This window comes from Cyprinodon tularosa, unplaced genomic scaffold (assembly GCF_016077235.1).
Source record: "Cyprinodon tularosa strain WSP-4 unplaced genomic scaffold, ASM1607723v1 ctg495, whole genome shotgun sequence".
NCBI lineage: Eukaryota > Metazoa > Chordata > Actinopteri > Cyprinodontiformes > Cyprinodontidae > Cyprinodon > Cyprinodon tularosa.
Genome location: NW_024039224.1, coordinates 169,208 through 185,624, shown reverse-complemented (window position 1 = coordinate 185,624; position 16,417 = coordinate 169,208). Strand labels below are relative to the sequence as shown.

At 38.4% G+C, this 16,417-nt stretch overlaps 1 protein-coding gene across 3 annotated transcripts in view; it reads right to left on the bottom strand.

Annotated features, from left to right (window-relative positions):
• The window catches only part of sdk2a (sidekick cell adhesion molecule 2a), a 123,486-nt gene extending 108,979 nt beyond the window's left edge, over positions 1-14,507 (bottom strand). For all 3 annotated transcript variants that reach the window (XM_038302602.1, XM_038302604.1, XM_038302603.1), the window contains exon 1: positions 13,889-14,507. In XM_038302602.1, the coding sequence (XP_038158530.1) occupies positions 13,889-14,036 (148 nt within the window). In that variant the 5' untranslated portion in view covers positions 14,037-14,507. The remainder of the gene's footprint in view (positions 1-13,888) is intronic.
• Between the last annotated feature and the right edge of the window lie 1,910 nt (positions 14,508-16,417).

Here is a 16,417-nt window from a genome sequence, read left to right as displayed (position 1 = left end):
CACTCGTAAAATGTGTTAGTATCCCAGAGAAGATTAGAAATTGAATAAAAATGGTGAACGCGAGACAGATCTGTATGTACAAACACTTCTTGCATGAGGTCCAGTGTGAGCTGTCTTTGTTGAGGGTGACAGGGGGTTAAAGGAAAAACAAGCAAACACACACAAGGAAAACTGAAGCACTGATCCATGAGTACTTCTTAGAAAAATAGCTACCAATGGAGGTAGTTCATAAGTTTTAGACCAGATCATATCCCTATCATAGAATGATTCAGTCCAAGTTTATATCAAGAATTTACAAGAGCTCTTCATCCAGTCTGACTGAAATAAAACTTTTTTTTTTTTTTTAGATTGCACAAACATTGATAATGTTCAAATTGGTAGACAACAACAAAAAGACTTGAAACAGCAACTGCAGCAAAAGTAATGATCACCAAATAGGACTGACTAACTATGCATGTTGCATCGTGCCCTTACATTAAACTTTTCAGTTTTGTGCTATTTTGAGCCAGTCTATCACATAAACACCCTATAAAATACACTAATGTGTGTGGCCTACCATATAATCAGACAATAAAAGAAAGTTTCAGTACATTGGAAATCAAGGAGACATTTGAATTCTGATGCATATTTCAGCAAGTGAGTTCAAAGAGTTAGTGATCTCAGAAAAATAAAGCAAAATTACTCATTGTTCTTGTAGGTATATCTAGTGTGATAAAATACATTCAGTCAAAGTGGTTGCTTGTTAATAACCATGGATGGTAATGACTGTTCTTAAATACCAAGCTGTTAGTGCAGAAATAAACTGATGCATCTTCATGTACCCAAAGTCAGCCTCAACAGAATAAATTGTATGTTAATGGCAATAAATTACAGCACTTTGCTTCCACAGGAAACAATCTATAAGTTGGCTGACAGGCGATGTAAATGTGTTTGTGCAGCATAAATCACTTGCTTGCAATTGAACACCTGTGGATTTTTCAAATTAAAATAAATCCTCTTTCAAGTCTCCCATCTGTTCAATAGTCCACAGACAGCATTTAATGATCTTTTGGAATGATATCCTTCACAAACAGAAGGACTTAGCTTTGATGGATGTGGTGAAACCTGACAGATTAGTATGGTGGATACATGCTTTGATAAACAATCCTGTTTCCAAGTGAGTAACTAGTGTGAAATTTCTTTATGGTATTTTTTTTTAAGTTGGACACTTCTTGAATGCAATCATACCATGGCATTTGCCTACAGATGATTGCCATGTTTCTGTGTGTGTCGGTTGTTTGTCTGATGCCAGCAACATCCTGCATCTCCAGGGGCAGCAGCTCCTCTCTCATCAAGCATGCCCAGTCAATGTGGCTGTCACTCCCAATCTACGCTAAGAGGGGAGCCTGTGCCTATTTTTATAAATGTATTCATATTCATTAGTCCTGAGTGTCATTCATAGCAGCAGTTCTTTAATGCGGCGGGTAACCATCAGAGGCTGGAGAAGCCTGCCTCCTCTCATCGCACAAATTAATAACACAGGCAATCACTGCAAAGGTGCTTTCTGTCAAACAACAATGGCTCCTGATTTCCATCAACTGTGTGCACTTCCTCATTTCTACATGACATGCAGTTGAAAAAGTCATTGATGTCCCTCGAGGAAAGCACAACAAAAATCCCATTGTAGCACCATATGAAATATGAAATAATTAAATTAACCAAGAATTAATTACAACCTTTTCTTTCTCTTGACCTAGTGTAATATTCTGCCTCATAACATCTCAGTGGCAGTGGGTTAATTGTGCAGAATAACTGATGTGAATATGAGCTGGTAATGAGAGCAATTAGATGAGAGACCCACGCTAAATTCAACACCTTGCTTGAAGATGCTATCCTTTGGCTTTATTGGCTTTTACTTGTCACATTAACGATTTGATCAGCTAATTCTACTGAATTGAAGACTCAAACAGCATAGCTATTTCCCTGAATTAAACCATGGAACACTCTTTATCTTAGACTACCTTCTGGGCACATGTTTGGTTTTTCCATGATTGAAATGTGAATGCTTCCTTTTCAACTATCTACTTCCTCATGTTGCATTCTGGTTGCTGTTGCCTTTCAGAGTAATGCAAGTGGGCTGCATCTCACAGCCTTGCCATGTTTTTTTCATGCCCATTGTTTCTGCTCCACCCCACTTTAAATCAAGAACACAAAGCAAACCCGCCATACTTCACTCTGGACAGCATTAATAAAACAAGCTTTCAATGATGCAGAATGGAGCACCACATTGGGAAAGCAGCAGTGCTGTGATTACAGCTTTTAAACACTGCCACCCCTCAGAGTTTACATGTGCCAGCTCTGCAGACTGGATGCAAAAAGGTTTATAGGGGTTCCTGCTCCCTATCATTTGTCTTGTGTCTTTTATTCTTTGTCACCATCCATCTTTTCTAAAAAGGTACTGAATAAAAAAGTGTCTGAGGAAAAAGGTAAAAGAAACAAGTTCCATGGAGAGTGGGTGTTTTTCAAACCTCTACGTGCTTTTGCTAATTCTCTATTTCTCCACCTGAAAAGAGGAACCTTTCTATCATTAGCAGGGCTAAATATTCATTATCAGCATCTTAATAGATTAATATACCAAAGCACACATTTCTGGCTGGTCAATCTTTAAATGTTTCCCTCTTAAAATCTCATCACAACATCCCCTTGAGTGATCACAGAAATGGAAATAGGGCCTTTTAATTGAATTTCATGAAATTAAACATTGACCAGAGCAACTTCATTAAACTGATATGACTCCCCCATTTCAACATCCCTACGGGTATAAGGAGCATGCCCACTGTTACGACAGATGTGCTCAAACCTTATCTTTCACAGAACTAGGGAATTACTTATGCAAAGCGAAATAGTTTGACCAGCACTGTAAAAGACTTTTTAGGGGAGCAATGAAGGGAAGACGCCCGAGGTTTCTGGAAAGGCACCACCAGCCCTAACATGTCCATATCTGCTCAGAGGCCAACATTTCTTTGCCAAGATGTTTTTGATGATTTCTGGCGTCACAAATCAGTTTTGAACCATCATATGTGCTGTATGTCACATGTGATACAGATCCAAGTTGGCCTTCATCTCTGGAGTAAGGCTCTGTTGTCAGCCTAGAGTGACTTCACATGTCCGTTGTATCTTCCATCTGGAGACCTCAGGGGGGCCATTGTTGTCAGCAGGCCCCCGGTGCGCAACAGTACATGTCCCTAACAGGGGACGCCTGGACTCGTTTGTTTAGTTACTTAACTCGGGCTCTGTGACAAGAGTAGACAGTGACCGAGGCATCTGGGATAACGGAGCCCCCTGCAGAATTAAACAGGCCGCGTCTCGAGCCCCTGTGACAGGAAACCTCACTCAGATCACAAAAGGCAGCCTTAACTGAATTTGACAGTTGCTTCCTCTTCCCTCAGATGCTGTGTCTTTGTTTTGTCTGGTTTATTTGTGTGGCAGCGCTGGTAATTTTGGAAAGTCAGAGTTGAGTTGGGTGTCTTTCCACTTTTGCCACAATGAATAAATAGAGCCATTTCAATAGTATTCTATTGCTATAAATGCAAAAAAGACTTATTCAATCCAAGTGAAAAAGAAAAAAAGAAAACAGGATCACAGCACAGACAGGTCGAATGGTTGGAAAAACAAATAAAGAAAATGTACTTTTACTTGTCAAAAGCATTCATTTCGTTAATATTTGATAGATTTATCCAATTAGATGTGCATCAAATATTTTTTGGTAACATTTCAGCTTTTCAAAATGTTTCAATGGAAATCTAACCAATTCCTCCTTTGACATTTGGTATAATTTAGTCAGATTTGCAGTTATTCTTACCCAAAAAATAGTTTTCAGCTCTGCCTAAAAATGTCTTAGTTACTCAAAACAGGGCTTTGCAGTCCCTCACTAGTTCTAGACCACTTACTAACTAGGAATATTGTCAATTTAGAAAACACCCATTTAAACCAAAGTTTTAACTCAATGTCTAATTTTAAAATATGTTTTAGCATTCACAAATATTTGCCTTCCTGAGAAAATCCATTATGTGAAGTGCACCAATCTTCTTCTTGGAAAAAACATCCCAATAACATGATGCTGCCACCACTTCTCATCATGATTTAGTTTCTATTTACCAGTGGCAATAGCAAATAAAATTAGTCATATACATAATGGTTAATATGTTTCTTGCTTTTCCCTGATGTTCTTTTTGCACATATTTAATTTTCTTCTTTGTCCCAAAAGAAAAAAAAATCTAAAACAAAAAGCATATAAAAAAGGAATGGCAGTCATTGAAGTACAAGGGTTACTGTTTCAGCTCAAAGTGGGCACACTAATCCTTTTGATCCCCCCATTTTACTGTCAGCTGTTTCCTAGCTACCATTGGATCAGCACAGAGTTTAGGATTTGTGCTACTGTACACCCCAGCAGTCTCTGCCCCTCTGCTTCCACAGTCTCTTTTCTTTCCTCCATCAATATCCTGCCCAGGCCTAGCTATCGACATCTCTAACAATATTAATTTCTCTTTTTGTTCCCCTTTCTACTTTACCTCACTGCAGTTGGCAGCGACAGCAATGTGGCAGAGGGAGTTAGGTTAAATTGGAAACTATTTTGCACAGAGGGCCATCAGGACATGAACAGATGCTTGACGCTGAAAAGGCTGATACTGATTTTACCAATTCATGTGAAATTACGGTATTTCTTTCAAACGCTGGTTTGAAAAAGCTTCATTTAACAATAATGAAACAATTTACATCTATTTGTGCTAAGGTGTTTGTTGGAATAATAAAACGAGTATGTGCATTTGCAAGTCGTACATTCTTACTGCGTTAATGTTGGGGTATGTGTTAGTATGCATTAGGCAACAAAGGAAGTTTTATTGGGTTTCTTTTTCAAGCTGTCTTTGAAATTTGAATAAGTGGGGAAATCTTTCTGCGTATGGTCTCTTTCATCCCAGTGTTCGCTGCTCTCACAGTAGCCCTGTGCCATACACTTCCCATTTAACTTCTCAGATTTGTTCACCCAAAGTGCTCTAAAATCATTACAGGCAAAACACGACAGATCTTGCACATTGGCTAATTCATTCTTTTTTATCAAGCACTGGCTCTCGAGTAGTTAACGTTTAATACTATTGCAAGCAGGTACAAGAATGAGCACTACTTTTTTAATTCAATCACTGGATGGTGATATGCTTACAGGTTGCTGTATATACTGTTTCCTTACATAATTTCTTAACCCCAGCAGTGAAACTTTAAATGACTTTTTATGTTTGGAAACTCTAATAGGTATTCTATGTATTTGTGCAAGATGGATTGAATCCTCATCCTCACATTTTTTGTCAATCAGTGCAAAAAGAAACTTTTTTGCATCTACATTCTGAATGTAATAAAATGTAAAAATTAAGAAGTGTAAATATGAGATATTTTTATGTTTGAAAAGTAAAGCCACCTACGATTTAGTTTGAATATAGCCGGACGCTGTTAATCATCAACCTGAGGCGCTTTTATTGGGTGGGGCAAGGATCGAAATTTGACATTGACGCATACGGAGGAAACCAAAAGTATTGCTTTCAGTTCACATCATCATTACATTTCTTAACTTTTACTCTGCTGATGTTATGGGCAAGGACGGCAATCAAAGCTTTGGTTTATCTGCAAAGTTCACCTCTGCAATTAACCCAAGCCTTATCAAAATACACAAAAGATCTCTGTAAATATATCCAGGTTAATGCTTTTAAAATCCACACTGAGATTCACTGGTATCAATGAGGCATGTTTGTTTGTAGCAATGATGGAGTTTCACACTGCGACAGCAGTGGAGAGGCTGTGGAGTTTAGATCTAAACTATATGGATGATGAGGATGAAGACAGCAGGTGCCTGGATATAGAAATCAAACATGATATCAAATCCCATGTGTCCAAGAGCAAGACAATAGGGGAATGAGAGGCGTTTGAAGCTGTAATCAATACCAAGCACAAGGTATTGAGATGCAGTGAGAGGCATTTCGCCAGCCCCCCTGGAGGGTCCAGTGGGCCGGCTGCCAAACACAATCTGAGCAAGGCAGCTAACTCAGCTTTGCAAATTCAAGTACAAAAATGTTCTTTTAAAAAAAAAATATGAGTTACATACCTCTCACATTAGGTAATGTTCAATCTCACAGTTATCTGCACAACCGTTGACTGTAGACTAGGATATGTTCAAAGTTTTTCAATCTGCTATTGAAATGTATGTATGTATAAATATATATATATATATATATATATATATATATGTTTATGCATTTAGCAGAAACTTTTAAGTTGTATTTAATGTGATTTCCATAATCCAAGTTACATCTAGTCAGATAAATAGAACAGTTTGAGAAACCTTTAGTAGTTATTCCGGATTGCTGTTTTCCATTTCAAGCGGTACAGGAAATAAGCAAATTTTGCTCTGCTGATCCTCTCTTTAAAGAAGTTTTCACTAAACACGCTCTGTGAAGGGAAATTTACTTTGACCAATCTCACTATTTATGATGGTATTTTGAGATAAAACATGTGGTACAAGAGCGTAACATTAAGGGAAATTAAAGGGTATTTCTAGACCATCAACTTCTTATATGACTTTGAACTGTTTATCACTTTTGCTGTGCTCCTTCTCTGAATAGTGCATGTCTGCACAGCTCTACAGCGTGGAATTCACTGTTCTGCTTCATCACAATAAAAAAAAAAAAAAAAAGACTGATGCCGTTGATACAGAAAGCAAATAAAAAAAAGACTGATGCCGTTGATACAGAAAGCAAATAATGAGGGTTTAAAGACAGCATAAGCAACCATGATGGTTTTTCCACCACAGTCTGGGAACCTCTTTATATGTTAGAAACATAGGTGTGTCTTTTCATGTTATGATTAAAAGCAGGGAGTCACAGCATCATGACGGTCATGAACTGAGACCAAATAAAGACTGAACCAGAATGGTAAGATGTGAATTTTCTCACCTCGGCGTACAACGTAAACTGGATTTGTATGACCACTTGTTTTTCTTTAGGACATAGAAGAGGAAAAAACGGCTTTTACACATACAACCACGGCACCATATTTGTTCCTCAATATCTCCACTCCTTGTCTCTTTTGCCATTTTAGTCACAACACAAGAATACACTCAGCGGTTCCCAGGAGGCACACTCTGGATGTGAGCGGAGATTCAGTGGGCACATTATGCTGTGAAAGGCATTGTTCCTCGACACAGTTTTCCTTGAGTTGCCTTTGTGATCTTAAATGTTTACATACAACAGCTCAGGGGCTCCGAGACATATTTGAGTCAAATCCTTCACTTCAATGGATGACAGTAAAAACACAATTGGTGAGGGCTTTTTCTATGGGTGGCCATCAGGAACCGTATTTATATTGCTCAGAAGGAACCTGTATTCATGCAATCCAAAGTACAATGCATTGCTTTGAAAAATAGTTTGCAAAAGATGAAACTAAATGTAATATTTTGAAAATTGTATTTGTTTAATTTGGAAATATATTTTTGAGGTAATGAAGACATTTGTTGTTACGCTTAAAAAAGTCCCAGTTACACTGACAATCAGACTGATACACTCCTTTTTTATGACCAAAACTGCCCTTTGACTGACATCTGAGCATATTTCAGCACAGAAGAAGGTTTTGCGTAAACTTTTAGAATTACCATGGAATTATGCAATTATCCTATTTTTTATTGAGCATAACAGTTGCGGAAACAGTGTTTTTAAACACATTTATTACCTTATTTGCATATATACACGAGAGTAGATAACCTGGTGGTTTAAGACTGTCATCAGCTCTCCAAGGCGGGTGAAGGTGCTACAGCCCTGACAGCGAAGAGCAAGGTGATAATAGACAAGCAGAATTTTCAATGCAATAAAATTTTATTTTCCGAGCAGATAAATTCTCTTTCAAACCAATAAATCTCCCTTCAGTTCAGTGAAATTCATTTAAAAACCAAGGAATTTTATTTCAAATGACACAGATAGAAATTCTGTCTGAGCAACTCAAACTCAGTTTTGGCACAAGTTTTTACCCATGCTTTTCAAAAGCCTCATTGTAAGGTAAGTGTCATAAAGAGAGAAAGCATGCAAAACATCTCTGCTCCCTGGCCAAAATTATATTAGACAAAACAAACAAATGGTGCCACTTCACATTCTTCTATGTGGTGTCCAAGGTCATTTTTTTCTATCAGTTTCTTGCTCAGCTCAAGGCTACTGCTGAGACATTTTTATTTCTTGATAGCTGAGGTGCCTCCAAGCCCTGTGTTGGATTGATTAGACGTTTAGCCAGGAGAATTAATATGTGAAGATTTTCCCTGTTCCCCTTTGCAGCGCCTCCTCTCTCAGTCTCATCAGTAAACAAGCAGATATGGAAACAAAACCCCTCTAAGGCTATGTGATTAAAATCGGCACCTATGGAAGAAATTGTGTGAAAATCAATGTCGTTATTACTGAAAAATTACACTAGACTAAACCTTGTCAAACTGACTCTACATACCTGAGCTGAGCTCACAGCAGGTAAAAGAATTGCATTTATATAACATTATTTTATGATGTGTGAATTCCACATCATTTAATGTTTGTACCATATGTACGTTTTCTTTCACTTTTTTGCACAGATTTTCACCAGAAGTTTACATAGGTGCTTCCCATCTACAGGCCAAAAACAAATGTGAGTTCCTCAAAGGAAGCAATGGTTTCAGCTATTTCCAGAAATACTCAGACATGATGGGACTCTTTGCCCCCGTGCAAACAGCTATTACCACAGCCTTCTGGGCCAATGGCAATTACTAGGCAAAGGGAGAATGCCAAAACCCTGCAGTTAATTTTGATTACATTTGCATTATGAACTATAAACACAGTTTTACTGCTCAACTGAGCCAATTAAACACTTCCTGAAGCTAAAAAAGGAACATTGACATCAGAACAGCTCTTTTGTTCTTGCACAATGAGGTTGATTGCAATCGTTTGTCACTCTTAAAAACCTTTCTGGGCATTTGGATTTTCTAAAATAAAAAGAAAGGAACTGTAAAAAGAAAAAAAAACATACTCCTTTCATTAATATACTTTAATTACTACTGCCAGCAAGTAGACTTTTTGCTTGAGCTGTGATATGTTCCCTATTGGAGGATAAAGCATCCTGTGCAGCATGAATAAACATGTGTAGACAGCAACTGGCAGCAAAAGGATGGAAAAGAAAAATAAAATAAATAAAATAACCAACCAAACATGGGAGGCAGGCACAGAAGACACATAGGGAGTCTGATATGGAAGCTGACACAATTTCACCTGAGGCTATGCGAGCCACTTGCTGGGCTTTCCTGGCATGAGCTATAATGCAAAGAAAACAAACATTTAAGTCCAAATTTTCAGTGGCTGTTTTCTCTCTGGTGAATATGCTTCACTGACTATGTTTTGGTGAACAAAATACGAAACTATGTCAGAAATATGAACCCTGTATAGCTGAGGCATCATGACATTGGAACACAGTGCTTGCACATAACTGTTAGGACTTGTAGAGTAGTCGAATTATATGAAAATAGGAAAAAAAAATAAAACTTCCTTCACTGTATGTAAAAATGTCATCAATTCAGCATATTTAGCCATCTCATCGACATCTAATACATATAAAACAGAGCTGGTTTATCAGACTTAATAAACCATTCCCAGAGTGAGACATGAGGGTGGCAGTATGATGCTGCATGGGTGCCTTTATTCAATAGGGAGAGGTCATTTAAGGTTGGATGATCAGCTTGATAGACCTTCTCCACAGGAACCATATTGCAGAGAAATCAAGTCAACATTCTCCACAGCTGTTTTCTTTCTGTCAGACATGCTTTGTTAGCGTAACACTGAATACTGCCAAACAAACATAAACATGTCAAAATAAGCAACATGTAGATCTGAAACAGAAAGTCATGGAAAAACAACACTTGCACAGTACTGTCTTGGGATTTGTAAAACAGATTAGAAAAATGCAACAGTTTGATGACTTTATGAAGAGATCATCATTTCTATATGTTCAGTCCTGCATTAATTCCTGATTTGTTATTAGTGTAAAAAAGCACACTTATATAATACGTGTAAATAAAGCAGAGTTCACTCCTTGATTGTGAATGTATATCTTTTTCATGGCTAGATAGAGCCCCTGTGGATTGTTTTAAAGAAACTGTCAACAGCTTCATGCTTCATGTTTTGTGTTTGTCTATCCATATATTTTAAAATTAAATAAACAGTGATTTCTAGGGTTGTAGCAGTACACATTTTCATTTTAAACCTGCTCATATGCACCAGTTAAGTCGTCATTATAGATATATTTGCTGTAAAGATGAAGAAAAAAGGCTTATGCACATCATTGGTATGAAGAAAACAGTCAAGTTTACATCCAGCTGCCATTAGCATTTAATCAAAGTGCAAAGTATTTGGGGCTGGTTAAATACAGTCATGTAGTTGCAGAAGACATGCAACAACAAACCATTCCTTTACTGTCTGGAGGGTCGTCCATCAGAGGAAAGGGGATTCCCAGCAAGGACACCTTCATCAATAATTTGTTCACTGGGCTACCATCCATTCAAACCAAGTACTTAAACTTTTTTTGTTACACATTTTATTCATGTGTTATAATTACCCATCCATTCTTTAATCCTTTATTACACGACATGCCAAATCTAAGTCAGATCTACTTAAAAAAAAAAAAAACAAATATAAACCAAAAATCTATTCATGTATTTCGTCAACTAAAAATAGAAACATCACAAAAAAAAATATATATCCATATATGAAGCACACCAAAACATTACAAACACATTAAAATCTAGGTCTTGGGAATTTGCGGCTTTAGAATACTGTTATCTTATAGACAGTTTACTTATAGACCCTAATAAGAATTCTGATATTGTTTTTGTGATTCTTGATACTAACATTTATGTCAAACTTTTTTTTTTGTGATAACACTTATTTACTATCATAGATTTTAGTCAGAATATGGTAAGAAAGCTCATACCCTTTAGGCTGATGCTGTATGAGTCACTTCTTGGGCTTTACTGGTGTAAGCCATATTGAGAAGGAAAAAAAATCCCATTCCTCAACATCTGTTCTCTCTCTCTGGAAAGCATGTTAATTAACTGCATTCTAAGAAACAAAACATATTTAACTATGTAATATATACATCTCCACCAGGAAGAGGTATAAAGTGACCATATAGAGCAAAGCAAAGTGTAAAATCTTTATAAGCTGAGGTACAAGTGTCCCTATTTCAACATGTTCAGAAATACAATCATGTGGCTAATGTAGCAGTAGTGTGAATATGTAGACGTGCCATTGATGTTAAGTTGATTCTACTGTTTTACATTCACCTGCAGATTAACAAGTTTGTCAGCAGTCTTTATAGGAAGGGACGTCTGAAATTACATTAAAACTGTAATATACTTGTTTTGTCTAATCTTGTACACATTGATTTTTCTATCTGTGGATGCGCTTGCAAGTGCTTGCATGTGTGTCACCAATGGGGATGAATTATGATGTGCAGGCCCGCATTAGAGCGGGCAGTTTTAATCACACACAGATTCAGAGTGTTTCAAACAAATGCCTTTTTTTGTGTAAGCACCGAGGATTATCATAAGATTTAAAGATTTGGAAATGGCTGACAGCTGTCAAGCTGCATAATAACGTACGTCCAGAAAATTATAGCAGCTGTCGGTTGGCAGAATGTCAATGCTGCTATCTAGATTAAAGCTCAATAGACAAGAACATAAGCACAGACAACTGCACACACACACACACACACACACATACTCACTTTTTCAGACAACAAGATGCAAACAGAAACAGTCACTCACAAACACATAAATCTCTACAGCTTTATTAAAGAAATGATAAAAACAATACAAAGATAACTAGGAGAGAAAGAAAAGCAGAACCTAACATTTATTTACCGGGCATTTCGATTACGGGATTGACTTGAGTCTTAGAATGGCTTGCTGGGTAAAATCTGTAGAAAGGTTCTTCCTATGAATCTACAACATCTTGTTCAAGTGGAGAGCCATCTGTATTAAAAACAGCAGGCTCCTCCATGTGAACCTGCTGAAAAACAAGAGGCTACATGGCACCTGTTCCCTTGGGGTGCTTATGCGTTGCCTAATTCCTGACATCCTCAGAGGTCTTTGTCTCTCAGGGAATAACTACAGCCTTCCTAACTTTATGCAGAGACACCGCTATGTTGTCGCTCATCTGCAAACAAGGATTCCCCCTTGAGGATAAGAGCTGCCTTCTACAACAGGGGAACAAGGTGTCGGTGAATGCTGAGGACCCACTGCTACAAGCACAACAGCATCCACACCAAAGACCGAAAAACCTAGACAATGCATCATCGAGTAGGCCCTTCTCAAACGAAAGTAGAGCCAGACAAAAGACAAGACATCTCACTGATGCTAATGCATAGCCAGCAATGCTCACAAGAAGAGAAAATGAACTGCAAGGATATGAAAGGGTTCTGTTTGGGGGAGGCAAGGTAAAATCCCTGTGAAGCAACCCAGTAATGCTCAATAGATCCACATACAAACACACGTACTTCAGGCTTGTTGGCTTGAGAAAAGGATGCTTAATAACAGCTAGAGGAACTATGCATTGCATAATATGAGACACCAGAGACTCTTCTCAGATAAGGTTGGGAGCACTTTAGAGCAACGTTAGTTGTTCAAAGGCAAACAAGTGCAGGGATTATGCTGCTTTTAGTACTCCGGTGCATCGAGCAGTCTGATTGCAAAATAGGGAGTGCATATAGAAAGGCACCTCTCAAAAGAATCATCTAAAGAAATAATTAAGGAGTGGTGAGGTTCTTAAAGAAATCACTAATATTTTACTTAAACATCAAAAAGGTGATTGCAATAGGGGGGAAAAAATCAAACATAAAGTTGCAGTACTGGAAGTAACTGGGATGTAATGAAAATGCAAGACTTTATTTCAGTAATCCCACACACTGCCCTCATTCCTATGTCAACTTACCTTCACCTCTTGTGACAAGCAGCAGTTATAATTTTTCAGTCATGAAATATGGGGGCAAGACATATTGGTTCTCTGTGGTTTTCTGTCTTTACTTAGCAGATCTCATTAGCTTCCCAGTGGCCAAGAAGTCAACAGCTGACAAATGACAAAGCAAGGAGTTGCAGTTTCATAGTAACTGCATGATTAGTGTGGGTCATGTCTGAGTGTGTTGGACATAAATGAAACCAACTTGGTGTGATTTATGGACTCTGGAAGACACACAGTCTTCAATATAGAATTGAACCAATGCATTAGTGTCCTAAAACAACTGCTCTGTTTTAATGTTCCCACACTGTATCATAACCCTGCAAGTTAATGATCTCTGCTAGAATATTAAACAGGGGAACCAAAAGAGGGGCAGCTAAATCTGCAGCAGCAGTGAAAGTGTCAGTTTTCCATCTCTAAGGAACTTCACATATTTCACAACAGGTCAAAAGGACCTGTGAAATGATCCAAATGGTTTTTAAGATGTGATAAAATAGTCAATCTGGTTGCATGGATATGCATATTGAGCAGATATAAATGTAGCCTTTTTAAAGAGATGCAGAGCAGTTAGAGAATAAAACAACTATAACGGCCCTTTGTAAGCCTCAGGTTGTGGTTTTGTTGGACAATGCGCACAGCTGACACTTAATTTTACTTTATATGTTTTTTTATTTTTCATTATTATCATTATAACTGGACCTGATCTTTTGTGCAGGATCTCTAAATCCACATATAGTTTTTCTTTAGAGCGTTTCTCTGTAATATAATAATTTTATTACATTAATTTATCACATTCTTTCGTAGGGCACTTCTCTCTATTAAGTAGAATAAAACTGAGTTGCGCATCTTACCTTGAGCCTGCGCGCTGGGGATGCAAGGCAACAAGAGCAGAATCCAAAAGGACGCCCACACCTGTCCAACCTGCCCGGGTCCAAACACGCTCCGCAGCGGTACCGTCGAGCCCCAGGTGCGGATTTCCTGTCTCCACGCCGGGGACATGTTGCTCGGTGATTGCCACAGACTCCCCCGGAAAGTGTCCTGACTGCTGCCGCTGCTGCTGCTCCTTCTGTTGCCGCTGCTGCCACTGGTCCTGTGCGTCAGACTGCTCCTCGGTGCTGATGGGGGGTGAGTGACCGGAGGGGAGCGCGGAGAGGAGAGGAGAGTACGCACGAGAGACTGGCGCGCGGGGAATGAAAGAATGAAATAGAAACAATAATGATAATTAAAAAGAAAAAAAGCCTTCAGACAAGTCCCGTTAGAAAAAGGCGGAGTCAGTCCAATCCAATTTGCTCAGATGTCAAGTGTCTGAAGCGGAGTATTATTGTCCTTATACCTCTGAATAAACTCCAAATGAATCGCATAGTTATGATTAATTAAGGATAGAAATGAAGAAGAAGAGAAGAGACACACTGGTTGATACAGTGACTGAAAGTTTGACGGATGGTAGTTTTTTTTCTTTCTTTTTTCCCATCTAGTCTTTTATTACTATCACTGATATATGGTTTAAGTGTGTGAGAGTGCGCTTGTTCATTCCTCTGAAACACGGATAACAAAATGGAATTCAAGCAGACAATTTACTAAACTGTCCACCTTTTATGAATTAAGCACCATATAGACTGTGTCAGCCTCCCTCAATAGGAGCCAGTTGAGTATGTGAGCTCTGTGCGCTATTGCCACCACGTGGTAGAAAGCAGTAGAAAACATCAATTTGGACAGATTTGATTGATTGTTGACAAACTGAAAAAAAAAATGGATAAAATAAACAACCTGATCACAACTTAATGTATTCAAAAATTATTCTATTCCTTCTGCCAAGTGTCTAAGAAATCATAAACTGGGTCAGAGGGGCTCTGAAAGTGAGTGCTATTTCTGTCATGGAAATGTACTTATTTTTGCATTGGTTCCAGTTAAATGTAGCTCCATGTCATAAACTGCACAAACTAAGGTAGATAGAGCGCCGCTGTTCAGTTTGATGTGATTCAGGAAGCAGTCTGAGGTCAAGGACTTCATATCACTGTCCCTCATATGCTTCTTCTCTAATCAGACAAAAGGATTAAAGGCAAGCTCAAGTACACAGAAAATTCTGAGCACCTTGAAAAAAAAAAAACAGGCGAGCATACATTTGAGTTGTGATACCAGCTTTGTTGTCCGTGCGCTTTTTGAACTCGCTGAAAAATGCATGCGAGGAAGGTAAGCTTCAAAGAGCTGTCACTGTGTATCTGTACGTCTGCCATGAGATCCTGTGAGTTTAAAGACCAGCAGTAACACAGACTAACAGGGAACATCTGAGCTACCACGAGCTAGATAAAGTCTGCCGGTACGTCTCATGTGTAAACAGGGGCGGTATTCTCTCCTTATTCCTTGTTACAAATTTGTTCAGATGTCCTTTCGTTCAAATGTCCCTCCCATCCCAGTGTCTCCAAATTTCTCAATGTCAACAGGAGCTCATTTGATGCTATCCTCTGCTCCCTCTTTTTATTTCTTCTCTCCTCAACCTACTTGCACCTCATGTACCAACCCCTACTGATAATGATGTGCTGATTATGAGGCTCTTAGGCCAGCAGATTGCTCTCCAGTCTCATTCGCATGCAGTGGAAAATTGCTGCTGTCTTGGAGCCCCCACCCTGCTGTGTGGATCAGTCAGGTTGACATTAGCAAGCTGCTGGGAACAGCGCTCATGCATGAGGGCAGGTGCTCCGTCTCTGTCTCCATAACTGCTATGCAGCAGAGGAAACAGAGGCTGCCTGATGCTACAAGCCATGCTGGGGGGGCACCACAGGCAGGTGTCAAACAATACAGTATTGTGTAGTTGACATTTATGCATGCATGCTTTTAGAATAGGTATTTTCATTCTCCTATTGAGCCTTGCGCTTTTGCAAAACGGGTTACGATAATGATTCCCGCAACTATTAACATTAAAACTGTCATTAAGTTAATATTTAATTAATGCCATAAATCTCGTGTTGTACTAGCAAGTTTAACTGAGCAAATTAAAGTCATTTTACCATTTAAGAGAGACGGAAAGTTATCTCATCAACCAGTCATGGTCTGACTTAATTGAAATTGGAAGGTCAAATTACTTACATATTTTAATTCACTAATTTTAAAACGTTGCAAAGTTTTCTTCCATTCCTTTGGGCTTTGAAGCTTTCCATGAATGCTGATTGTCTGACCAAGCCTCAAATGAGCCCTTTCTCAAACCACTTAAAATACAGGAAATCATCCAGATATGAGGTCTGATAAAATAGTGTCGTCATGCAGAAAGAACCTACAATAATCTCCAATTTTCCCAGGGCAAAGGGAGGTTGCCAAATTGTGGTGGATTTCACTTAAATATATATATGAACATAGAAAACTGCCAAATAAATACTAGATTTCAA